At 37.5% G+C, this 27920-nt stretch overlaps 1 protein-coding gene across 4 annotated transcripts in view; it reads left to right on the plus strand.

The window, feature by feature from the left end:
- DPYD (dihydropyrimidine dehydrogenase) overlaps positions 1-27920 on the plus strand; it is a 962066-nt gene that overhangs the window by 424398 nt on the left and 509748 nt on the right. For all 4 annotated transcript variants that reach the window (XM_008264835.4, XM_089337036.1, XM_089337037.1 and 1 more), the window contains exon 12: positions 26272-26456. In XM_008264835.4, coding sequence (XP_008263057.2) covers positions 26272-26456 — 185 coding nt within the window. The remainder of the gene's footprint in view (positions 1-26271; positions 26457-27920) is intronic.

Consider the following 27920-nt stretch of genomic DNA (forward strand, 5'->3'; position numbering starts at 1 on the left):
GGGAATTGTTTTTCACTTTAACACTCATTTCTCTCTTCCAATATGGACTGCAAGCAATCTTGATTTAAAAGGCTTAGAAATGGTATTTAACGCTTATATAGAAGTGATGAAAATTGAGAACGTTAATCTTTGTTTTAAGATGATAACCACAATACATATTGTATTTTCTGATAATGCTTGCCCTGTTTCCTATATAAGGATGGCTTTTTCTTCGATTAGACTCAACTAAGAAAGTGTGACAGAGACTTAAGAATGATTCAGACCAATCAGGATCTAATGAACCGCCCAAACATAGAATTCATGTTTATTATTATCCTTATGACAAACATTGCTGTAAACATCAAACTGATCCTATTATAAAATTTGAACTCCTGCCACTTCACCTTGAGAGCATAAAATGAATATGCTTAGGAAGAACACAATGAGAGAACTATTTTATACAGAATTTCAGCTGAACAGTAAGTCAGTCCATGAAGGCTACTTTGTGTTGTATTTTCCCATATGCGGTGTTGTTATGGGACATTGTAGATTAAAACTTACGTACTTAGGTGCTTTGATTTTACAAATTCTCAGCTCACACTATTGAAATGACAGCTAGATCTTATTTAATGAAAGGAAAATAAAAGACATTTATTTAGCTCTAAGATTCATTAAGAAAAACAATAACAACAAAGCATTCTAAACCTGTTGATTCTTGTCTGTGACTTCCAATACTAAAATTACATTTGATGTTGGAAATAGGAAGCAATATACGTATGCAAATATTTTTTTTTGTTTTGTTTTGTTTTTTTTTTTTTGCTTTGCAGCAGATAAGTAAAGCATTTCAACCAGTCATCAGGGTATTTTATCTGCAGGACATCAAACATCTTGGTATTTTGAAACATCCAGATGTTTAATGTCATCAAGATAAATGTTTTCAAATCGCTGGATGATGGCCTGAATTTGTCACTTTTCATCTAGATGTTTATGTGATATGTAGACATAGTCACAGTGTAGTCTGTGTATTCATTAACTAGGTTTGGGAAGCAAAAGAAAACAATGTATAAATTGCATTCTGTTATCTAAAAAAATCATATTATTCTTACTACACTGCACATCACTGAAAATTGAGTAAACTGTTGAATCCTGTTTAACTAGCAGTACTGTTGATGCTTCCCTCTCAGAAAAGTAATTTAACTTACCTATCTAAATTTATGATTCACAACTGGCAACCCTAATATTAAGAAAAATGTATCTATTCCTAAACAAACCTAAGAAGATGTGACTCAGACAATCATAGAAAATAGCTTTAGCAATCTCAGATGCTATTTTAGTTAAGTGTATGTGTACGCCTGCACTTTTGTATATATGTGAGGAGTAAGAGATCTAACACACTTAATGTTTAAAATATGAAGAAGGAAATTTGATCTATTTGAGTTTATTAGTTGTCATTCATTACAGAATTTGTATATTTTATTCCACATTTCCTTAGAAAAACAAAGCTGTGTTTTTTTGTTACTCCTTCTTGATTTAAAATAAACTGTCTGGAGGAAATCTCTTTAAGTAGAATCACCTGTATTACCAGACCCTTTTAGTGTTTTCATTAAAAGATGGTACTTTCAAATGAGAAAGGAGCTAGAACACCTGAAATCTCAAATGGCGTTCCTGCTTCTGCTCCCATCAAAGATTTCAATAATGTGTTTTGGATGGAAAACATAAAAGAAAGAGATAGAAGGAATAAGTACTTGTTAGAAGTTGATCAGGAATATCTTACTCAACTGACATTCAAAATCAAAAATAACCAATTGAAAGGGAGAAAACTTTTACATGCACACATGTATCTATGTTACGGTGAAAACTGGTTTACTACTGGAAGCAAGAGAAGAGAAAATATTCATATTATCATTTTTCTACATTAAATCTTGCTTAATCCCAGTGACTATGTGATACAATTATTGTGTGATACCTGTGAGATGATCACATGTATGATGCCATTTTATTATATTCATCTATAACCTCTCCCTTAAAATACTGATCTCCCCGATCCTCTTCCCTTCTCTCAAACCTTGCTTTGCATTGGCTCCAAGGACCTGCATGCCATGCACAGTGACTTTGTTTTAGTCCCTTTTCAGTTTTCTGTACTTAACAGTGTTAAATATTTTTTTTTCTCTTCAAAATACTTTACTCCAAGTCACCTAACCTTTTTGAAACTCAGCTTTGTGGTTCATTTTTTTCCAAAGGCAAAAAACCTTTTCTCCCTCCCTCTCAGGACTGTTCTCAGAATTAGAGTGAAATGGTGTGAAAGTGCTTAGGAAATGAAATGATTAAACATTATTGTTGTTTCCAACACTGTTTCCTTGCCTTTACTTTTAACTATTTCATTCCAAGCCTATCACTGACTGCTTTCCTCCATATAGTTTATTATAGAACTTTCCAAAATTTAGATATTGCCATTTTCTCTTCTTAATATAATTATTCCTTCAACAACTGATTGTCATATTCATTTATTCACAAATGCGTTCATTCCTCAAAAAATACTAATGAACTTCTTGGTGTCAGGCAGTGGCTCCTTATAGTAGGCACGGCTTCGTTTCTGTATAACATGACCCTGAAACCTAGTTCTCTACCTTTCATGCCTCAGAAGACCTTTTGTCCCATATTTATATTCACACATGTGACACCTAGTTATTGAATGCTGTCGCTCCCCCTCTTCGTGGAGGAATGACACTAAACCCTGCCTAGGCTTCCTATCCGAGTCACGGCACCATTGTGTCGCTCCTCCACGAAGAGGAGGACCTGCGCTGTTCTTTTGTCTGCTCAGCCCTTCCCGGGTTTGCTGCTGGTTCTTCCCGGGTTGGCTACCGACCCTTCCACCTCCGTGGAAGGGCGGTTCCCCCTGCCACTTTCCCCACTTCCGCGGGGGAGCGGCACACCGCCGGCCGGCTCTCTCGGGGGCTGCACAGGTGTTCCTTCAGATAGATGTTCCTGGTGCATGTTGTCTCTCTCCTCCTTTATAGTCCTCTTCACCAATCCCAACTCTGCTACCCACACGCCGAGTACGCTGCTCTCCTCCAATCAGGAGCAGGATCAGCTCCTGCAGGTCATCACTCAAGTTGGCGAGAGGCAGCTGCGTAGAAGTTGTTACTCCCTTCTCAGCGCCATATTGTGGGAGAGCAGATGCATAGAATAAGTCTTAATTCCAGTAACAGTCTAGTCCGAGTTGCTCCCCACAGAATGCTTATGAATGCCAGGTGCCAGATTGTGTTCTGGAGAGTATACAGACTAAGGGTAAAGCAGCACTGTCAGCACAAATCCTATTAGAAATGATGAATATATAGGAGAATAAAAGAAAGTAAGGAAAGCTCACTCTGTTAGATTTTCCTGAAAAGTGTTTACTTCTTTGCTATTGTCGTTGTATATGGTATCATAGTTCTCCATGCTGGCATAGTTCAAAAGGTTATCTCAGATTCCATTGTCTAATTCTAGTTTTTCTTTTTATTAAACTCACGTTGGTTACCTTACACTGTAGGCAAGGCTCCTCCTCCTGAATATTTGAGAACTTTAGTGAAGGACTCAGATATTATATAACCAGGTTTATTTCCTACTGTTCTCTATATTATACCTTCTAATATCTAGCACAAGATGGACTCTATGTAAGGGTAACTCAGAAAATCCTTGGCGATTGCATTACTTAAGTATATGCTGAAGAATTCAAGGAATGAAATGACAGAATACACATAAAGTACCGTAACAATTTGTACTCTGGGTAGTTTCTGCTTTTAAATGGAATATTTTAGAATTATAACAATAATATGTCTTTGAAAAGGTAACTTAAGTTGAAAACTCTGATGGAAATTATTTTTTCTCTGATGTAGTACATGATTTCACAAGCCCATTAGTTTTTGTGTTTCACAGTGGAGAATATGTAATCCAAGTATTATTTAGTATTATGTATCCAATATAACTGTGATAAATATTTCCTACAAACACAAGTGATTGAATCGCAACTCATTCAAAAGTTTGCAGAAGAAAGTATAGCCTATTTATACAATAATTTAGATAATATCTTTGTATTGCAGCTGCTAATGATTTCATTGTTACTAAAATCAATATCAATTATGAGTAATCATAATTATTTTATTCCTATCTTTTTTGAATTGTAGTAGTGAATGGGAAATAGGAATAAAAGACTACATATCCCACATCCTTGCACATGGAATATATGTGTATCTATAAGCATAATTTAATTGAAACTTCATTAATTACTGCTCCAAATTCTAAAGGCAACAGTGTCCAATTTTAATTTAATTGAAATCCTAACCTTAGCCTTATTTAATATCTTTCCTGTGAAAAACTCAAAGTGCCTCTACCTTTTAAAACTTCCCTGTTCCATCTAAGTATTTAAAATTCTATGTCATATTAAATTCAGATTTTATCATCCTTGGTTAATTTTTTAAATGCTTATTTTTAGTTCTTTGAAAAGGAGAGATGAGAGAGAGATAGCAAGAGAGAGAGAGAGAGAATTTTCTATCAGCTGGTACAATCCCCAGATACCTGCAACAGCCATGGTTGGACCAGATACATGTTAGGAACTTTTTTTTTTTAAATTATTTATTTATTTGCAAGTCAGAGTTACACAGAGAGAGGAGAGGCAAAGAGAGAGACAGTGTCTTCCATCTGATGGTTCACTCCCCAATTGGCCACAACGGCCAGAGCCGCATGGATCAGGAGCCAGGAGCCAGGAGCTTCTTCCGGGTCTCCCATGTGGGTGCAGGGGCCCAAGGAGTTGGGCCATCTTTTACTACTATCCCAGGCCATAGCAGAGAGCTGGATTGGAAGTGGAGTAGCCAGGTCTTGAACCGGTGCCCATTTGGGATGCTGGCGCTTCAAGCTAGGGTGTTAACCCACTGCACCACAGCATTGGCCCATGTTAGGAACTTTGAACTCCATCCAGGTCTCCCAAATGGGTGGTATGGACACAAGCACTTGAGATGCCATCTGCTACCTCCCAGGATGTGCATTAGCAGGAAGCTGGATTGGAAGCAGAGTAACCAAAACTCCACTGATGCACTCTGATACAGGATGTGGGCATCCCAAGCCAGGGATTCCTTTTGCTACAATGCCCTTCCCTAGATTGATTTCAAAGGCTATCAGTGGGGCTCATGTGTTTGACAGGTTAAGACACCAACTGCAGTACTGTCATCCCATATGAGCAGTGTTTCAAGTACTGGCTGCTCTACTTCTGATCAGGTTCCCTGATAATGCTCCTGGCCCAAGTGTTTGGATCCCTGGTAGCCATGTGGGGGACCTGCTCAGCCCTGGCTGTTGTGGTCATTTGTGGAGTGAACCAGCAGATAGAAAATACAACTCCCTCCCCCTCCCCCTCCCCCTCCCTCCCTCTCCCTTTCTGTAAATTGCCTTTTGAATAAATAAGTAAATCTTAATTTAAAAAAGGCTCTCAAAAAATTAAGCACAGCTATCTTTAACTTCATTTCTGCTTCACAAATACTTCCCCTCACTGAAAATCTCTAAACACTTATTTGTTTTAAAAATATATTTCCAAGTATAGAAAGTCTCTTCTGCTAAACACCACTGTCAGTATTTCTTAAACTGAATTTTATCTTTTTTTAAAATGTCATTTTAAATAATAAAATTTAAGGGACCTCTTGCTAATCTTATAATTTATCCTCTGCTCTTTCTGTTTGGAACCAAACTGTCATTTGTGAAGTATCCATGTTGTTTCTGTTAGTTTATTTTCCAGCTGAGGCAATAATGTTGGCCTTGTTCTCGCACGCCTAGGAAACTGAGATGACATAACCTGCAGGCTCTTTGAATATGCTTTCAGACAACAGAACAGATGCCCATGCCTTGACATCTGAGCCTCTTCCATATGCTGTACACGTCATTCTCTAGTTTTTTTTTTAAATGTTCACTGTGAAGATCTGTGTCCTTTGATCTTCCACAAAGAATTATAACTTATCTATAAGTTAGACTGTATACCCTAAGAGAACAAGGTTTCTACTTCTATGGTCAGTTGTAATCCCAATAGCAACTGGCATGTTAATGTGTCCATAATATATATGTGTGTTTGAATTGATTTGATTCATGTTGGTGTATTACTTTCATTATACCTAGTTGTTATTTTTTTCCAATGGTTAGATCAGTTTTTTGTTGTTGTTATTATTTTCTTAGAAAATGTACAAGAAAAATAATTCTGTTGCTATTGATTTTCCCTTGTTTTGGTGCAAATTGTTGCATTCTTTATAATCCAATGACTGTAACACTAACAAGAGTCCATCTGGTGTATAGGCTCAAAGCAGGAGCTCTGGAGCCAGGCTGCCCAGCTGGAGACATGGCTCCCTTTCTTTGCAACTGTATCATTTTATTGAGTTACTCGGTCCCTTTGTAATTCATACTCTTCATTGTGTAAGTAGGTGATTATAGCATCTTCCTCCTGCATTTGTTTTAATAGTAAATGAAAAATGTATTTAAGGCATTTAAATTTAGGCTTAGCACATAGTAAGAATCTCATAAATTTTAGATGGCTGCTGTAGTATAATGAAATCATATTGTAATAATTAGGTTGTTACATTATACCATTATGATGCTGTGAATGTTGTCTAGGAAAAAAACCTCTTCAAAATCAGGGGTCATAGTGGTTCAGTCCATGTGTCTTTGTAAATAAGTGAAGCAGTCCTCCTATTATGATTTTTAAAATAAGAATACCTTAATACATTTGATTAGTTTGTAAGTTTTAACTGTCACATGTCTAAAAACATTAACAATTCTGATGTTTTTCATATCTTTCAAATGAACTTTACTAAATTTTCATTGTAAATCTCTATTTTGAGTTTCCACAAAACAGGCATTTAAACAGCAAAGTGTTTTTGCATGCTTTGATTTTTCCTCCTAAAAATGATGATATTGGGCTTGATTTTTGTTTGTTAACCTAAGATGATGGCTATTTAAAATGTTTTTACAGTCATTTTCATTTGAATAGCAGACAGAGACAGATTTTCCATCTCCTGATTCACAACCCAAAATGTCCACAACAGCCAGGGATAGGCCCTGCAGAGCCAGGATCCAAGAATCAATCAGGGTCTCCCACGTGGGTCTAGGGACTCAAGTACTTTAGCCATCATCTTCTCCTTTCCAAGGTACGCGTTATCAGGGAGCTGGCATCACAAATGAAGCTGGGACCTGAATGCAGTCACTGAGATGAGATGAAGGTGTCCCCAGTGACATCTGAACAGCTGCATCAGCCACCCACTCCACTTGCTCATTTTTATTTTGAGGCATGAAAGAAGCCCTTGTGAGAAGGCTAGGTTAGAGTTTGTAAGCATTGACAAATATGGGGTGATATAACTAAGATTAAATACTCATATTTTGGGAAGAAAGAAGATAGGATGAATTGTGACAATTAAATGGATTCAGCATAATGCTACACAGCACAGCTCAGGAGAATAAATGCCAAAATGACTGAACTCTCAGGGTGTAGCCAGGGAAATGTGAGACCCTCTCTCCAGGCAAGAGTTTACTTCTCCCAGTATCTAGTTTCTTTCTGCTCCTCTCACTAGGAACTGGAGATAACAAGGTAACACAAACCCCAGATCTTTCTGAATCTTTAGCGCAATCCTCAGAAATCAACTCCTTCAATAGCATTAATAGCAATTAGTTCCATAAATGAGTGTTTTCAAGGAAAACAGAAAGAAGACAGATTTTAAAATCACTCATCTACCCCTCTTATTAGAAGGTTCTCAGAAAAGTTTCTGCAAGCCTCATGGGGTAAATGAAACATATTGTCAATACCAGCTTCGATTATAGTGTTGATCCATTTGCTCCCATACTGAGAAAAGGTGCAGGCCATGGGTTAATTTGCCTTTTTCTGGCATTAGTCAGGACTGGAAATTGCAACTTAAGCAAGAAATGGCATTCCTAAGAGCTTGACAGTGCAGAGATTGAGGTCTTTTTCAGATGTGTCCCTTTTTTCCCCAATTATCTAACTGTTGAGAAAAAGGCTTAGGAAGCAGTATTTTAATGTTTAATGTGGGCACACCTTAATAAAATGTTACTAATGTGATTAAGAACACTAAGACATTTTAATAATGCCTCCATTTTGTGGTTTTTCTTGTTGTTACCAACATGTTTTATGACTCAGGCAATAAAACATCTCTTCCAAGTGCTGCCATTGGCACTTACAGATTCAGCAAAATTTTTCTGTGAACAGTTTTACTCTCTTTTGGCCTTCAGCTTTCATAATTCTTCTTACTGACCAAAAATAAAGGGGAAGGAAAAGGAAGGGAGTATCAAGTCAAGAAACTGTCTTAATTGATAAATTTTTTCACTACTTTATGCATTTTTTATCAACAAAAATATTTGTAATACAGTTTCAGAGAAGATTAAAGAATAGTGTACTTTATTTCTGGAAATAAGAGCTTTCTGATTGATAACATAATGTCACAGGAAGGAACTTATTAATGATTAATATATCTAAGAATGGATGAGATAGCGTTGAGAAAGAACATGGCCAGTCTCATCTACAACACACTAGGAATGTTATGCTACAACAACTTGCCTTGGGTTTTCCTGTTTATATTTCTAAACGTGCTGTGTGGGACTTAAGAGTCATACATTATAGTTCTCTCATTTCACAGGTTAATCTGTTTAATAACTTCTGATGGCCTGCTATTCTTAGGCTCTGAACCAGATGCCAGGGGAAAGAAGTGATGAGAACAAAACCAAACTTTGCCTTCAGGAGTGCGCAGGTTAACAGGGAGACTCACAATTATAATAGATTGTGCTGGGAGAAATTTAGTATCCTAGGGAAACACATAACAGAGTCTCGGGGTTTGGAAAAGCTTCCTGGAGAAAGTATTTTTTAAATTGAAATCTATGTGTGTGGAGGTGGAATGGGGGTGGAAGGCAGGGAGGCCACAGAGAGATTCTGCACTTTGCTCAACACCACACTGTTAGATTAAGTAGTCATTTTAATGAGTTATTAAAAATAAAAATTTGTCTTTAAAAAGTTGCAGCCTTCTCCTTATTTCATGTATGTTCTCATCTTCTTAAAATAAGGCCTCGAATTTTTATGTTTCTTTCCAAAATAGAACTTTTTATTTTATGATTTCTGCTCACTCTCATTGTTCAACATGTGATGTACATTACTTTATATACAACTATTTTCCAGGCACAGTCCAGGCACTTGGAATAGAGATGTGATTAAAAGAAAGTCTTTTCCTGTAGGGATCTACAGGCTAATGTGAAAAACAGGCATGTAAATACATAAATGACAACTTACTGTGCTAATCTGAGATGACTTTTGTGTTGGGTTTCAGCATTTGAATAGGAGTCTCTCTGTAAGAGGGACCATTATATAAAAAGATATTGGCAGGAGCCAGCATTGTAGAATAGCAGCTTAAGCCACCACCTGCAATGCCGGCCTCCCATATGGGTACCAATTCATTTCTTGACTGCTCCACTTGTGATCCAGCTCCCTGCTAATGCACCTGGGAAAACATGGAAAGCATGGAAGATGGCCCAAGTGCTTGGACTACTGCTACTCTTGTGGGAGACCTGGAGAGAGCTCCTGGCTCCTGGCTTCAGCCTGGCCGAGCCCTGGCCATTGCAGTATTTAGGGAGTGACCCAGAGGAGAGAAGACCTCTCTTTCTCTCTCTCTCTTTCCCCTTCCCAACTCTCTGTATCTCTGAATTTCAAATAAACAAATGATTATTTAAAAATAAATAAATAAATAGCAAATTTAAATGTGTGGGTTGACAAAATGGCCTATTTTAGCCTATTTAGCTAGAACAGATGGTGAGAGATTATATGAAACTAGGGAGTGGTAGGGATAACATGGCAGGAAATTTGGCTATATAGTGTTTGTGGAGTCAAAGGTTATATATTAAGCTAGGGATTTGGAATTTTATTTTATAGACATCCAGGCAGCTGGTGCAGGAAAGATCGTTATCTTGAAGGAAGTAATTCTGGTAGATGGATTTTGAACTATTTGTAATATTCTTCAAATCATTTGGAGTTAGAAACCATGGAGTCATCTTTGGGACATTCATACTGTAGACAGTTGTATTCTGTAATATTGAATATCTGAATGAGAAGAAATTACTCCCTCAATCATAAGAAAGGATTCGACAAGGTCAGTTGCCTTATGAGAAGCCACTCCAAGAGGATTTTCAATGTAACTGGAGAAACAGAATCTGTGCTCCATTGAGCATCCGCCAAGTTAGAGGCTTAACAAGGGTGACTTAGACCTAAATTCTTCTTCCAGATTCACTAATTAGAATTATTAATTTCGGCCTTTTGAGGAGTAACAAGAATATAGAGGCACCACGAGTGTTATACCAATGATTGGTTCTTCAAGTGAAAGGAAGCACTGGGAATGTGGAATAGGCACCCTGCTATCCATTGGCAGTCAGATTTAAAAGGATGCTCTGGAATTAGGGCAGACATTATCAATGAAGCCAGTTAAAATAGTTTTTTGGTCATTTAAGTGGTTAAGGTAGAGGAAGTGGGAATATAGAAGAAAACTCAGAATCAAAATATTTTCTTAAGTGAAATATTCAGGATTTGTTTACCTGTTTGATAAAAGGATTGAATGTGGTGTGTCTAGCTTGGGATATAATCAGATGTTTAAGATGCTGATAAAACTTACAACTTGTAGCAGGTAAGCAGTTCTAAGAGAAATGGTGTTTGTTATATTGAGATTGATTAATCCATTCAACAACTAAAACAGAGAACAAGAACCAGAAAAATAGAAAAATGTTTGGAAACAGACATTGAAAATCATTAATAAAATTTTCCTGTTTCCCCTGCTATATCATTACCTATACTATTATCTATACATTGATTTAATTAATGAAAGATACTATGGCTTATAGTTTAGATCATAATTTCTTTAAAGTATAATGAAAATATATGTGGTGTTATTCTGGAAATGCAGAATCATCTCACCATATTATGAAGATTAGATTTTACTACATTTCTTTTTTAAAAAATTTATTTATATGAAAGTCATAATTACACAGAGAGATGAAGGAGAGGCAGAGAAAAAGAGAGAGAGGTCTTTCATCTGATGGTTCACTCCCCAGTTGGCCACAATGGCCAGAGCTGCACTGATCCGAAGCCAGGATCCAGGAGCTTCTTCTGGGTCTCCCTTGTGGGTACAGGTGCCCTATCACTTGGGCCATCTGCTACTGCTTTCCCAGGCCTTAGCAGAGAGCTGGATTGGAATTGGAGTAGCTGGGTCTTGGACCGGTGCCCATACGAGATGCCGGCACTGCAGGTGGCGGCTTTACCTGCTACGCCACAGCACCTAGCCCCATACTATATTTCTGATAATAAATATCTTAGGAAGGAAATGACATAAGGGACAGTTTTATTCCATGGTGCCGCACCTTCTTTCTTTTACTAAAACTATATGATTCCTCATACTCTCATTTCATTTTTTAAAGTCTGAATCATATGATATTGATATATCACTATATTGATTGGTTCATTGATAAGAATGAGTCCTTCTTAGTCTTCCTTGCACATTGCCTTGCTTTGAATTACATTTTGGGGACAAAAAAGCATTCTCAGGAGCAGTCTTGGGCTGGCACTGTGGCATAGTGGGCTAAGCCACCACCTGTGGCACTGGCATCCCACATGGGTGCTGGTTTGTGTCCCAGCTGCTCCTCTTCCAATCCAGCTCTCTGCTGTGGCATGGAAAAGCAGTAGAAGATGGCCTAACTGGTTGGGCCCCTGTGCATGCATGGGAGACCTGGAAGAAACTCCTGGCTTTGACCTGACCAAACCCTGGCCATCACAGCCATTTGGGGGGTAAACCAGTGGATGGACAATCTCCCTCTCTATATCTCCTTCTCTGTTTAACTCTTCCTCTCAAATAAATAAAATCTTAAAAAAAAATGACAGCAGGGATAAAAAACAGTAGAAATTATAAAAGTGTGTATATTTTCTTAAAATTACCCTCATTATAGATTTTTTCCAAATGAAAAATGTCTTGCTTTTCTTTTATAAAATATTCTGCAAAATGAGGATGGTGTGGAATCTAACATAAATACTAGCATTTCTTGCAGAATAACCATCCAAAATAATGGAATCCTTGCACAGTGTTTCTTTAGAATTATTTTAAAGGGTGGAGGTGATGAGGAGGGAGGTCAAACTGATAACAGTGTTGAAAGTGATTTGGAATCAACATCACATTACTTACAACTGCCATAGACATCCGTTTGAAGCACAACATGATATTTCTGTAATGATTTTACTTTCCTCTAATAACTGCATAGGAATAGGTTTGTTTCCCCTGTGAATAGTTCTGTTCAGAGCATTTCCTTATCTTTATTTTCCAGGTTTCACTAGTGGTTGATATCATATGCATTCTTACAGGGAGACAGTGGATAAATCAAATCAAAGTAGTTTTCCATCAAATCAAAGATTACATACAAGAAGTAGAGCAGTGGCATGTAACAAGTTTTGTTGGAGAAAGAAGGTAGAAAATGGAAAAATAGCATAATTGTTTCAAAGGACAGAAATCATAAAACATAGCCAATACTTTTCAACATATATTGCATGTAATGGATGCCCTGAGCTTTATGGGCCATAGACTATGATATTTATCTTTTAGATACTAGTTAACTTACAGTACAATCCAAGTTTATTCTGAAGCCTTATGTTCCTGGGAAATGCTAAACTACACTAAGGTACCCAGAGGTGTAATATCAGTATGTGAAATTTGGTTAAATTATAAAGTGATGATATAGATTGTGTGTTCACTTTCTTAATGTGTGCTTTGTAGGGCAGATTGAGATTATTATCATTGTTTATTTCCTTGCATTTGTGTTTTTGGCTCAAAGGACAACATGAAAAGCATTTCTAAGATAGTTTTCAGTCAAATTACAATTGAACTATATAAATTTGTTCTTGTATAAATTAAAAAAATGCATTGGATCATATCTAATACCTACCTCCAAAATATGGAAGCTCTCCAGTTAAAATATAACATGCTGGCATTGCTGGAGGAAGACACCAGTATTAACTTTATTTTTATCTTTTTAAAGATTTATTTATTTGAAAGAGTTACAGAGAGAAAAGGAGAGGCAGAAAGAGGGAGGTCTTCCATCTGCTGGTTCACCCCCTAAATTGGTCGCAGCAGCCAGAGCTGTGCCTATCTGGAGCTAGGAGCCAGGAGCTTCTTGTGGGTCTCCCATGAGGGGGTAGGGGGTAGGGGCCCAAGGACATGGGCCATCTTCTACTGCTTTCCCAGGCCACAGCAGAGAGCTGGATCAGAAGTGGAGCTGCCAGAACTTGAACCCTCACCCATATGGATGCAGGCACAGCAGGTAGTGGCTTAACCTGCTACACCACAGCACCAGCCCCCTCCTGCCCCCAGTATTAACTTTAACATCCATTTAGGAGTTCTAAGCTGTATATGGATTTATGCTATCTAATGCCAACATTTTTTTCTGTGATGGCCATACTTAACTTATTTTGTAATTATGAAGTTCTTTAATGTGTCTCAAAGGCTTTTAATTTAAATTATTAAATAATATTAAATTATTTGCATGAGCATTTTTTCTGTACAAATATATGAAAGGGTGTCAAGAATACTATATAGCCTGTGTCCAGTCAACGTCCAGTGGTTTCCCAAGCCCTTTGTGAAGTAGAATGACAATTTATTTGGTTTCACAAGAGCCAGTGTTTTTCCTTGTATTTCGAGATTGCGGGCAAGTGAACAGCTACACCACCACCATTCCTACATTTCTCATAAATTTAAGTCTAAAATTATTTTCCCCCAGGGGCTGGCACCATGGCATGGTGGGTTAAGCATCGGCCTGTGACCAGCATCCTGAATTGTAACACAGATTCCAGTTCCTGCTGCTCTGCTTCTGATCCAGCTCCCTGCTAATGCAGGGAAAACAGTGCCATAGACAGTCATACAGGAAACCTGGACAGAGTTCTTGGCTCCTGGCTTCTGGCTTTGGCCTGGCCTAGTCCCGACCATTGCAGCCTTTTGGGGAGTGAACGAGCAGATGGAAGTTGTATATTTCTCCCTGTCTCTTTTCTCCCTGTCCCTCTGCTCTTCAAATCAATAAAATAAATCTTTAAACTTTTTTTTAGAAATTATTTTTCCAATGGTGGGATTAAAACCAAATACTTCAATTTAATTTTGAAACCTTTTGAATTTTCACTCCTGTGTACTTGTGGGATCTTACATTCAATTGTTTCATTCTGTATATCTTAAATATGCACAATTATGATAGGTTCTCCAAGGTTCACAAATATGAATACATTGTCCCTTTCTACGGAAGCTTAAAATCAATTAGAGGAAAAACATTTTAAATAAATATAATTGTGTTTGGTGGCAAGTAACTCTAGTACAAAGTACTAGTGTGAACATAGAGAGAGGACTTCCAGTGGCAAGAATCAAAGCTTTTATGGAGGCAATGGCATTTGGAATATGGATGACAACTGGAAAGGAATTAACAGAATAGATACAAGAGATAGTACACTCCAGTTATGGTAACTGGCTGGATAAATACACGAGTAGTTTATAAGGTATAGAAGAGAAATATTAGCGTAAGGATGGACAGACATCATAGTTATTCTAGAAATGTTTCTAATGTTAGGCTAAGACATCTGAATTTTATTCTGATGAGTGAGCACTGCAAATCTACAAGGCATTCATATTAAATACATTCTCTTCACACAGATAGGGAACATGTAGCTCAATCTTCTTTTTGATTCCTGCTCTTCTGTTTCCCTCTGAATATCTTACATATTCTAAACTTAATTAATAATACAATCACAGATAATTTATTTATATTTCAATCCAAATTACCCAGAGCAGTCTGTAGCTCCGTAAGTATTTGTTGAATGAATGGATAGATAGATGAATGAAAGGAAGAGTAAAAGTTTGGAAGAAAATAATTAAATGACTGCCTATTTTAAATGTCCCTACATAAACTACACGGTGTGGACAAGAGCATGTGGAAGTGGAGTTCTGCAGTGTGCTGTGAAGTCCTGCAAGCCCGCCCTCTGCTGAGGAAGTGGTCAGATGCGGGGCACTCCCACTTAGATTCCGGAGAGCCTCCAGAGGCTGGGCATCGTGCTTCTTCTCTCCTAATCTCACCAGAATTATCTTCATAAACAGAAAAGTGGTGTAATTTCCAGTGGTTTCCTACTTTATTTAGAACAGAATTCTTTCCACAGCCCATAGAACCCTCCTTTGTCTGGCCCTTGGCTGTTCTCTGATCTTGCTTCCTCACTTCCTCAGCCCACCTGCAGTCTCCCTTATGCTCATGTGCTCTAACCTCCCTGTATGTGTGTGTGTGTGTGTGTGTATGGCAAGCTCATTCTCAAGGAGCTTGCCATTGTACCTCTTCCTGGAATGCTGTTACCTCCATGTTCTGGGGTCTTTCCTGAGCTTTGTGCTTTAGCCCTGATGTCATCTCAGACCATTCCTTCCTGCTCTGACCTAAAGCATCTCATCTGCTTCTTACTGCCTCCCCTCAATCTTGTAACAGTTTCTTTTATGTAACCCTCTTCATAGCCATTTTCACAATCATGTTGTCTGTCTTCTGCCAGCTGTAATGTACAATCTGCAAGGACAGGTCTCTTCTCTGTATTTTACTACAGCACATGGTAGACAAAAGAATATTTGCTAATTGGATAAGTGAATGCAAGCTAGTGCCTAACTTTTTTCCTGTACAGTCATTCTTAAACTCCTAGAAAGAACAGACTATATGCACTGCCTTGTGTCCCTGCCAGATTAACTCCTTTCATTTTGCTGTTTGCCCTACTTAACTGCACATATCATCTTTTGGCTGCTCCTTGGCCCACAGTTGAGCAAGTTCACTTACCTGCCTTATATTTCTCTTGTATTTGACACTTCTTAAAATTACCTCTTTGTGTGTCTGTGTGTCTCAGAGATATTTTCATTCTCTGGTGGGCTTTATTCAGGTTGTGCTTGCTGCAACTTTAAAAATATGTGGTTGGCTCTATTTTCACCTGTAGTTCCTTTTTTTTTTTCTGTAACTAAACCCATCCTTACAACTACATCTAATCTCTGGATGTCTAGGTATGTGTCTCCACATGCCCCTGGAGATCTTGAGGCATTACAGTCAGTGCATATGTAGCTGATTTGTAATTAGTATCAAATGTTAAGGATGTACCCTGGGTAACTTATCTCAGTCCCACCTTCCTCCACTATAAAACTGAGATAATACCTGTTCTGTGATGATCCAGAGACAATGCATGCAGTGTCTATCCCAGAACTAGCCTCACACTTATGAAAGCACTCAATAATTTTTTCCATTATTATCATTAGGAATTCTATTGAACATACCCTTTCCCATTACCACGGATATATCTTGATTGCATGACCATGGACTGGTGCTCTATGTAAAGAAGCTATATTTGAATGGTGCCTTATTTATGCACTAAAATTGTTTAAACACAATTCTAGTGTGTGTTTTAAGTTTGCATTGAAGTATGCCTACTGACGATTGACAAGGAAAAAAAAAGCTGTAAGATGGATATCAAAAATAACATTAATGAGCTGCTAAAGCTAAAATTACAGGAACTTATGAAATTGGTTAAACATAAAAACCATTAAACTGTTTACTGAAGCTTCACAGATATACTGCAGCTAATGAGCATTTCTGCTATTTAAATAAGCCCAAATTGAACACACATTACATGGATACATAATTAGTCATGGCAGTCAAACACACATAGACTTACTTTTAAAGCTCTATTTAGGGAATCTTTTCCATTTGATTTATTTTGTTAATTAAAATATTTTTCAGTATTCACTTATATTTTAATAATATTGTTTTTGCAAGTAGTATAATTTACTACTGGCTTTCTGTGTTTTTTTTTTTTTGTTTATGCTTTTAATGCAGCAAATGGGGACTTTATATTAGACATTTTTCATTACTCCTTTCTGAAATTGTTTATGTCACTTGATGGCATCATTCTACGTTTAAAAAATTTTTTTCACTGAGAAGTGCATATAAAGTGTTTCAGTAGCCTTGCTATTTTTTCAATGTCTCATAATTACCAAGAAGTATTAAGCACCCAAATGTGCATAGAATTATGATGATTATGGTCCAAATCAGATTAAAGGATGATCTATTTCTTCAAGAAGCTTGCAGTCTTAAGTAGATGGTATCATTGAATCTAAATAAGCAAATCAAAGTGCAGCATTTGGTAATCCAACAGAGAATTGCAAACAATCCCTATACATTTACTGCAAGAACACTGACCTCCTTGAGGAGATCTCTTGCAGATAAAATAAAATCAAATCTTCTAGGAGTTCAGAGTCTGAAATAGATGGAATTATTACAGAGCAGTAAGCAAATCTAGGTGAAGTGCTTGGATGATTTTAATTCTGAACTGATTAGTTTTGGTCAGTTTAGGAAATGAAAATGAAACCCCCAATGGACTACAAATAAAACAAAAGGAGTTGCTACAGGCTATTATTGACATCCATCTTTTAACTAGGAAAGAGCAAGATTACCCTGAGCATGGAGGAATTCTACAAACATTTCCCAACAAATATTGTCTAAGCAGAGCAGTAGTGGAATCAAATTGTTAAATCACTTAAAATCAATGACCTATGTACCTACTTTTCCTTGGTCAGCGTGTTTGTCACCCTAAAAATTTCTGTAGGGGAAATATTTAGGTTTCCATTCCACCATGAGCTAATTCTCTAATTATGGAAGTAAGACCCACAAAGAAATCAAGACATGATACTATGCATACTAAATAAATGGAAAGGACTGTTAGATTTTTCAACCAAAAAACATTTAGGAGGTTCCTCTTATGTGCTGGTTATTGTTCTAGAGGCTGGGGAAATGGCTGACTTAGATAAGCTCCCCAAACTCTAGTAGAGGAAAAACAAAGACATGAAGGAAAGTTACACAGTGCCAGTTAAACAGAAAGTCGTCAGTGGTTAGCTTGACAAAACGGGAAAAGACAACCTAAATGTTCAATCTGTGAAGCTGGTGAAGATTAGTATTCTTGGAGTTCCTCTAACTCCTGGCTGCTTTGTTTCTGTTACTCTGTGGTCCTCAGGATCATGATGCTTTAAGAGACCATGGCTGGCCTGTTCAGCCTTTCCAACCTCCCAAGTGTCAGTAGTGAGAAGAGCTTTGGAGTCAGAAATAACTGGATTCAGATACTGGCTCTGCCATCTTTTAGCTGAATTGAGAATGATATCCACACACAAGAGTTGTTTTGTGGTCTAAATGAGATATGATATGAAAATACCCAGCATTATGCTTGTCAGGCATAAGGGGTATATAAGTGCTGATTGATTTTCTTAACATTCTTCATGAGCTGAGGAAGATGTGAATAAAATATAAGAAGTAAATAAGAGCATTTCATTGGATGGGTTAGGAGAACTAGTTAGCTGACTGAGTGTGAGATAGTTGGAAATAAATGATTCAAAGATACGGGATGGCCATTTGGCAGTGGTTAGGAGTTGCTGTGTTCAAGTTCTGGCTCTGCTTCTGATTCTAGCTTTCTGCTAATGGGTACCCATGGAGGCAGCAGTGGTGGCTAAAGTGATTGGGGTCTTGCCATCCACATTGGAGACCTGGATTGACTTCCTTGATCCTGTCTTTGGCCTGATCCAGCCCTGGCTGATATGGGCAGTGGAGGAATGAATTAGTGGGTGGGATATCTCTCCCTCTCTATGTCTGTCTTCCTGCCTTTTAAATAACTATAAAAATAAAATAAGATAAAAATAAAAATAAAATAAAATTCTGATATAGAACTCAGGTTCCCCAAGTGGCATCCTAACTCTTGCTGTAAACACCTACACCTCCAAGATTTTTAAGATTTTTTTTTTTGAGATTTATTTATTTATTTGAAAGGCAGAGTTACAGAGAGGCAGAGGCTCAGAAAGAGCTTGAGAGCAAGAGCGAGAGTGAGAATGAGAGAGAGAGAGAGAGAGTCAGTCTTGCATCTGCTGGTTCACACCCCAGATGGCTGCAATGGCCGGAGCTGCGCCAATCCAAAGCCAGGAGCCAGGAGTGTCTTCCGGGTCTCCCATGCGGGTGCAGAGGCCTAAGGACTTGGGCCATCTGCTGCTTTCCCAGGCCATAGCAGAGAGCTGGATCACAAGTGGAGCAGCTAAGGCTTGAACCAGCAGCACCCTATAGGATACTAGCACTCCAGGTGACGGTTTTACCTGCTAATCACAGTGCCAGCCCAAATTTTGAAGATTTTTAAGCTACGTTTTTAGGTCATTTGAATAGGACAGAATAGGACAATGAAGACTTAAAAACGATCATGGTAACAGTTGGGAAAGCAAAAAGTATGGTGTTGGTAATGCTGTACCAAAAGACTCATGAGGAGGAAGTGAGCACCTCTTGAATGCTGTGATAATTCAAGGAATGCTGTGATAATAACCAAGGTTAGCATACAGTCTTGCCCTTGTTATGTCCCTGATAGTAAGGACCTCTGTATATTTTGTTCTTTAGGTGCCTTCCTCACCTCACCCTGTTTCTGCCCTAAAGCACAGTGATCTTTGGATTTAGTAATTTGAAGCTAATTAATGGAAGAGATGGGGAGGAGCTGGAGCCCAAAAGGGACAGATTAACAATAAGGAAAGTCTGGATAGCATAGTATTTGCCCATCAGAAAGGGAGATCAAAGGAACTGTGATTCAACTGTTGGATGCTGCAGAAGGCAAAAGAAAGTGACTGAGGTCATGGAATTTAGTGTTCATGAAGGCCATATTTTTGTCAGAAGGACAAACTAAAAGGAAAAATTAGGTATTCAGAAAAGTGGGTAAAGTGAGTTACTCATAAAAGGTTGGGTAAAAGGGTGAAATAAGAATGGTCATGAGAAAAGACAATCATGTCTAAATAAGACTTTTCAAAACAGGAAAGGAGAGTAGAAAATGAGCAACAGGAAATACTTTAGAGGATGAGAGATAATATTTGAGGTCATGGAGGAACAGGAAAGTGCAGAATCAAGGTTACCTTTTTAGGAGTTTACAGAAGGAAAATGGTGACTCTTCATTGTGGTCTCCATTGTGCTTGGGAGATAGTTTATTGTTTAAAATACTGAGAGGCTGAGGGGAGATGTGAACACATAGCAGGTGCCATCCAGTCTTCATATTCTTAGTGGAAGGCATTCTCCAATGCTGTCCCTTACCTCAAGTTGTTCTATTTAAACAGACCTCTGATATCCTGGCCCTGTAATTAGAATTTGTTTGATCTTGCTAAGATTTTGCTTTCATCTCTGAATTACTGAGATTATTGTCTCAGCTCGCATTTTTGTCTCATTGTGCTTTGGTTCTACCAGGTAATAGGTTAGGTACAATTAAGCACATAGATGAATTCATTTGTGCTTTCAAGACATCACTTTATTAGAAATTTTGAAAGTTTTTTATTCCCTCCTTTGTTTTGTATCGCATCAAACTCTCCAAAGAATACTAATAATCCTTCTTCATTATAATTTCTGTTCCACTGTTTTATTGTTCGTGGAAATTAATTTATATTTATGTACTAAAATATAACATTCTTGGCATCTTTTTATAAATACTGAGAAATATACTTGTCATATGCTTGTGGGTTTCTCTTCTACATATATGACAGCGCAGCTACATCAGTTTAATTGACCTTGGCAATCTGCATCTGCTAGTGATGTGTCCCTGAGGGATGGTTTCTGCAATTTTAAGCTGTGGCTTATTGAAGAACTTGTGTGTCACAATACAATTAAGTCTATATAAAAAAATCATTCCATGCATAACATTAAATTGACTAAAAGTTCCTATTTCAAAACCAGTTCTTATTATAAAGCTACCTCAGAGTGTCTTTGTTTTTTAAATAAGCTCCTTTGAACATAGTAGTAATTAAAGCAGAAAATTAACATAAATCTTGAATGTTTGGTATGAATTAAGGATGTTTTGGTTCTTTTTAAAGACTTCATAAAATTCCAGGCAGCATATCATTTAACAGATTTCTTTCTCTTTCACACAGCAATAAAGACTGTGAATAAGCAGGTTTTAGGATTCTTTTTCAAGTTCTTTTTCTGCTCAGCTCTGTGGCTACTGGAACATGGTGGCAGTCTCCATCAAGAAGTGGTCTCACAGAACTCTATGAGAAAACTGTGCCTGAATATCTGAATAATAATTAAATAAAATAAGTAAATAAATAAAATATATGAAATATTCTACCTCCTCCCACCTTATTTTATAAAACAGAAACAAAAACCTACAGTCCTCCTATTAATATTCATTTTACACTTCATAGAAAATGGTGAGCAGTTATTTGGTTTGTGAATGTAAATATGCATTTTTCATCCACTTATGCTTTTACTTCTTCCAAATTGGTTAAAGTCGAAAATGAGGATGTGTCTGAGGTTTGCTTTCACTGGATTCCAAGTTAAATGTAATAGCAAATGTGTAAGAGAGCTATAAACAGTTCATAGAAGGATGGTTATGGTGATGAAGATGATGAAAGTCTTCCTCACAAGAAGCAACTAAAGAAGTGAACTCCTTTCTCACAAATTGTGGACAAAATGTACATGGATTTTTTTTTTTCATTGAGTCATTGATTTGAGTTCCCAGTTAAATACTTTTAATCTTTAAAAACTATGGTTAGATAATAAAAAATAATGCAGAATTTCAAGCACCACTGAAATTCAGAAAGTTGTTAATTTGATCCATGATCAGATTCAACAGTGTTTCAATGAATATCATAAATATATTCCATATGCTTAAATAGGGATTACTGTACCTACAAGGAAAGGACGCTAACCAATTGATGTTAAAGTCGTGATAAACAGTCATTCTTGGGTTAACTAGCTGGTACCAATTAAAACGTTTCTGACCTTTTCTAGCGTTGGTTATATTCATCTGTGTTGTCCATGTTATACTGTTCAATGATCCTTTTCCACATATTGACAAGTTAAATACTAATACTAAAATTTATACAATGATGTCTACTTTGATTGACATCAATAGTATCATACTAAGTTATGTAACTTCAGTGTGTTCTTTTTCTGGAATGAAACTAGGAAATTGCTCAGTTGAAAGTTCTTTGAAATGAACAGATGGAAATTCAGTAGATTTTCAGGAGACTGAGGTCATTTTTAATATGAAAAAAAATTAGCCTTTTCTATTTTGGAATACAGTACCAAATAACGAATTGCTTGATTTTAGTGAAATTAGCTGGATAGTTCCAATTAATAAATAAAATATTTGATATTTAGATTCAAGAGTTCAAAATATCGAGTTCAAACATCGAGAAAATTTTGATTTTTAAAAGTGTAAAGGATTATATATAAATGTTTAGGGGCATACAATATTACTGTGAGTATACAGTAAAAGAATATATTTGAACTCAGAGGTAAATGTTCCAGTGGTAGCTTATGGTGTTGGTACTAAATACTTTAAGAAATGCAAAATTATTTATTAAACTTTTAGTAATTCCTGACTGCTTATTAACTGAGTTTGTGATGGGACTTTAATATTCAAGTGAATCTTGCTATGTACATTTTTACATCAATGAAACCATAAAGCACATTCTTAAGGAAATTTAATTAATTAGCACTGACCAGGCACCTACATGTACAACACAGTGTGTTCAAGCATAGCTTTAAATCCTGTGAGGCCTGAATATTATATAATTTGAGGTTTTCCCTTTAGGAATGAAAAAATTTTCAAATTCTATATTAGACACAGGACCTGGAAAGAGGACCATGCAAGGGAGGGACCCAGATTTAACTTCTTTAAATTCACAGTATTTGTGCTTTAACTCCAGTAGATGCTATGAGATATTGAAGGTATCTAAGGCATAATCATTATGTTGCTCAAGCTTGGTGTGAAATTTCACTAAATTTTCAAGGATATTCCTGTAAAAATGAGATGAATATATAAAAGGGCTTTGATCTGTCAATAAAAAAAATTAATTCCTTCTCATTTAAAAATCAGCTTTACTTCAGATTTCTGTGTGGGCCAAAGTTTTATCAAAGTTTTGGACAAAGAAGTTCATTTCATATATAAGAAAAGTGCCTCTATTTAGAAAACTCACGACATGCAGCATTTAATGATGATAGGTTTCTGTGGTCATCATCCAGGCAGGTTGAATTGATCAGCCATAGTCATTGCTGACTTCCTTGCAACTCAAGCAACTGTCAACAGATGGTAGTGATGATCTGTTATGCAACTGGCAATGATGATGAAGGTTCTGTTCATGTGACCTTTAAATACATTAGAAAAATCTTCTCAAAATGCCATTCTGCATTGAAAATAATTACATGAATATTTAATTTTACTGTCAATGAAAGGTGAAATAGCATAAGAAATACAAATAACAGAAGAGTTTTTAAAATAAAATCTCGAGTATGATAGCAAGGAACTAACCATTCACTCATTCATGCATCCATTGATGCAATTGAGTATCTCTGTTGCTCCAAGAACCCTGCTGGGCTCTGTTGTACAGAAGTAAACAGCATGGGCACATTCCTGTTCTCCTACCAGGTGGAAAAAACACAGACAGCAATTATCCCTTCAATTTTTTCTATACTTCCTATGTCCTTTATGTAGAAAGCAACAAATATATATATAAGATTTATTCTTATGTTTTTTTCTGTTTTTGATAAGAAATGATTGGTTGGTAGGTGTCAAAATATTTTTACATTTGATTATTCTTTTTTTAATAATGTAAATTTTTTGAAAGGCAGAGTTACAGAGAGAGAGACAGATATCTTCCATCTGCTGTTTCACTCTCCAAATGGTCACAATGGCCAGGGCTGGTTCAGTCTCAAGTCAGGAGCCTGAAATTCCATGTAGGTCTCCTACATTGGTGACAGGGGCCTGGGCACCTGGGCTATCATCTGCTGCCTTCCCTACACCTCAGCAGGTACCAGCATAGGAAGCAGAACAGCCAGGATTCAAACCAGTGCTCTGATATGAGAAGCAGTCATCGCAAGCAGAGGCGTAACCCAATGCACTACAACACTAGCCTCTACATTTGATTATTTTATTTTGCGCTTGATTTGTTGATATATCTAAGAAGTAACTGTTTTGTTCCAGGATCTCCAAAGCTTTTTTCTTTCAGTTTAAGCTGTTATTTTCTCTTTGGAATTGGAATAAAAGGTTCTTTAATCCATTCTGAGATTTTTTTTAAAGACTATTCATTTGAGCCGGCGCTGAGGCTCACTAGGCTAATCCTCCGCCTTGCGGCGCTGGCACACCAGGTTCTAGTCCCGGTTGGGGTGCCGGATTCTGTCCCGGTTGCCCCTCTTCCAGTCCAGCTCTCTGCTGTGGCCAGGGAGTGCAGTGGAGGATGGCCCAAGTCCTTGGGCCCTGCATCCCATGGGAGATCAGGAGAAGTACCTGGCTCCTGCCATCGGATCAGCGTGGTGCACCGGCCGCAACATGCCAGCCGTGACAGCCATTGGAGGGTGAACCAAGGCAAAGGAAGACCTTTCTCTCTGTCTCTCTCTCTCACTGTCCACTCTGCCTGTTTAAAAAAAAAAAAAAAGACTATTCATTTGAAAGAGTTACAGAGAGGCAGATTCAGAGAGAGAGAGAGAGAGAGAGAGAGAGAGAGATATTGAGATTGATTGATTTTCCATCTACTGGTTCACTCCCCAAATGGCCGCAATGGCCAGAGCTGGGTCAATCCGAAGCCAGGAGCCAGGAGCTTCCTCTAGGTCTCCCACATGGCTACAGGGGCCCAAGGACTTTGGACATCCTCCACTGCTTTCACAGGTGCATTAGCAGTGAGCTGGATCAGAAGTGGAGTAGCCGGGACTTGAACTGGCACTCATATAGGATGCTAACACTGCAGGCAGTGGCTTTACACGCTATGCCACAGTGCCAGCTTCAGAAATGCTGTTCTTAAAAAGTGTGATGTGAGTACCTGGAGAGAATATTTTATCTTAAACACAGGTTCAGTTTGATCCATCTTGTGTGGTATTACTACCCACATTCCTTTATTTCATCTCTTGTACAACAGTTTTTCTCAGTTAAATTCTTAAAGTTCTTCCAAATCTCAGTTTTATGAAACTAGTCAAAATGTTCTTTAGATATTTTTCTCAAAGGAACTCAAGCTCTTCCCTGTTCCATGGCACTTTTAGATTCATTGTTGCATGGCATATTTAGCAAATAACTGTAAAAATATTATGCAGAGCAAGTTCCACAAGAAACTCATCATAATATTTGCATTTGTTGGTTTTTGCAAAACAAGCAAAGCAGAAATTACTGGCTAAATGTGACTGTATTACTGAGTCCATTAAATTGTTTAACACTAAGTGTAATCAATTTGGTTAAAATGCAGATAACTGTCTCATTTTTTTTTTTTTATTTTGTATTTGACAGGCAGAGTGGACAGTGAGAGAGAGAGAGAGAGACAGAGAGAAAGGACTTCCTTTTGCCATTGGCTCACCCTCCAATGGTTGCCGCGGCCGGTCTCATTTTGTTTTAAGAAGTCCTGTGGAATGACAAGTTGGGTCATTCACCCAAATCCATGATATAACTTATGCCTGTGACGCATGGGAACAAGTTTGTAATCATATGAATTATTACAGAGTTGTGAAAATAACGAACATAGATAAATAAAGTTTTAGAAAATGCATTTTATATGCATTTAAGTGGCTGTACTTTCCTGTTTCATAGCTCTAGTACTTCTTAGATATAAATACCAGGTCTGATACATTGCCAAATCTGTGGTGTTTATTCCTATGAGGTGTATTTCAATTAAGTTAAGTCAGTATATATTGAATATGTTAACTTCAATATTCTGCTAACTTTCAGTTTTTATGGTTTGTTAAAAGCAGTTGCTTGGGCTGGCGCCACAGCTCACTAGGCTAATCTTCCACCTGCGGTGCCGGAACCCCAGGTTCTAGTCCCAGTCAGGGCGCTGGATTCTGTCCCGGTTGCTTCTCTTCCAGTCCAGCTCTCTACTGTGGCCCGGGAGTGCAGTGGAGAATGGCCCAGGTCCTTGGGCCCTGCACCTGCATGGGAGACCAGGAAGAAGCACCTGGCTTCTGGCTTTGGACTGGCGCAGCGCGCCAGCCGCAACACGCCAGCCATAGCGCGCCAGTGTAGCGGCCACTTGGTGGGTGAACCAATGGAAAAATGAAGACCTTTCTCTCTGTCTCTCTCTCACTGTCTAACTCTGCCTGTCAATAAATAAATAAATAAACAGTTGCTTGAATCCCTAGAAAAATAATTGTTAATTTTTCTTGATTTTCAAATTATTATGTGTACACAGATTAGTCATTGCCTATTGTCTTTTAATTTTTTTTTCCCAGTGAAAGAAGCCTTGAGTCCTATAAAATTTAACAGATGGGATCTCCCAGAAGTAGATCCAGAAACTATGCAAACCAGTGAACCATGGGTGTTTGCAGGTGGTGATATTGTCGGTGTGGCTAATACTACAGTGGAATCAGTGAATGATGGAAAGCAAGCTTCCTGGTACATTCACAGATACATACAGGTAGGCATTTTCCATCAATTCCGGTTAATTTTTCCCAGTGAATAAGTGTTTATTTTTGATACTCATATATTAGTGCTTTTCCAAAGATGTATAATAAATATACCACATGCATATTTACTTAGATAAAATTTTGAAAATGTGGACTGGATATGAGGATTCTTTTATTGGTTGTGAATTCATTATGCATTTCTACCAGTGGAATGCCATGAAGTCATTTATTTCTGCAGCCTTCAAGGTATTTATCAGTAGCTTAAATACACAGAGCAATGTATTTATAAAATCAGATTGTGTATTTATGATGTCTGATAGGAGATACATTTTATATTCATGATCTTACACAGTCCAAAACTATTTGGTGCATATATTTGGATCAAATAAGGTCTCATACATTTCTGAAATTTTGTGTACCTAAGTGTAAACAAATATTTCATGAATTTAATTATAATTTTTTGATGTTTAGTTTTTTGATAAAATTCAAAAGGTAAAAATGATAAAATATGAAATCAAACATACTCTTGCATATGCAGTGACTGTGCAGTCTTGGGGAAAGAAGCCATATATTACACTTGGTAGTCCTACTTTTTGACTAAATGCTCTGTTTTTGTCTTACTCTAAAATTTAATTAAATGTAGTTAAAGTCACCTCATTTACATAAAATATTTCTGGAAAAGTTTCCTCTTGCTATTAAAATTCTTATTTTCTCTTTCTAATTCAGAAAAGACTCTTTACTCACAGTATCCTTTCCTACCTTCCTTCTCTTGATTTTCCATATTTATCCCAATGTGCTAACAAAGCTCACTTTGTCTTTAATGTTCCATTGAATTTCGTCCTCTTTTCTGTGACCATTTATTCTAATTGTCATTCTGTTCTTTTTTGTAGTCCATGTGGAGTTGTTTATCTATTAGGTAGGGCCTGGGCTTGCTACTGATCACATCATATTTCTGTGTTTGATTGGCTTACCTATTTCCATCTCATCCCTGGAACTCTGAGTAGTGAGATTTGAGCTGTTGGATTTGGGCCAGGATGTTGTGTCACAGAAATGGAGGACTCTAAAAAGGAATGTAAGCCACCTATGGGTTTTGTATAAAGACAAAGTTGCGATGTAAGAATCAGTTAGAGAGATGCCAAATTTAAAATTAAAACCAAAAACAAGAAAAGAAAATCCCTCTAGGGCCCAGCGTTGTGGCACAGCAGGTTAAGTTGTTGCTTGCTATGCCAGCATCCTGTATTGAAGTACTGGTCTAAGTCCCGGCTATTCTGTTTCAGAAGTAGCTCCCTGTACATTCTTCAGATGTAGCAAATGCACCTGGGAAGAAAATGAAGATGGCCCAAAAGCTTGGGCTCCTGCCATCAATGTGGGAGACCCAGATGGAGCTCTAGCTCCTGGCTTCCACCTGGGGCAGACTTGGCTGTTGTGGCCATTTGAGTAAGGAGCCAGCAGATGAAAACTCACTTCCTTGATCA

The sequence above is a fragment of the Oryctolagus cuniculus genome, chromosome 7, assembly GCF_051225735.1.
Source record: "Oryctolagus cuniculus isolate XC-2025 breed Fujian yellow rabbit chromosome 7, ASM5122573v1, whole genome shotgun sequence".
NCBI classification, from domain to species: Eukaryota; Metazoa; Chordata; class Mammalia; order Lagomorpha; family Leporidae; genus Oryctolagus; species Oryctolagus cuniculus.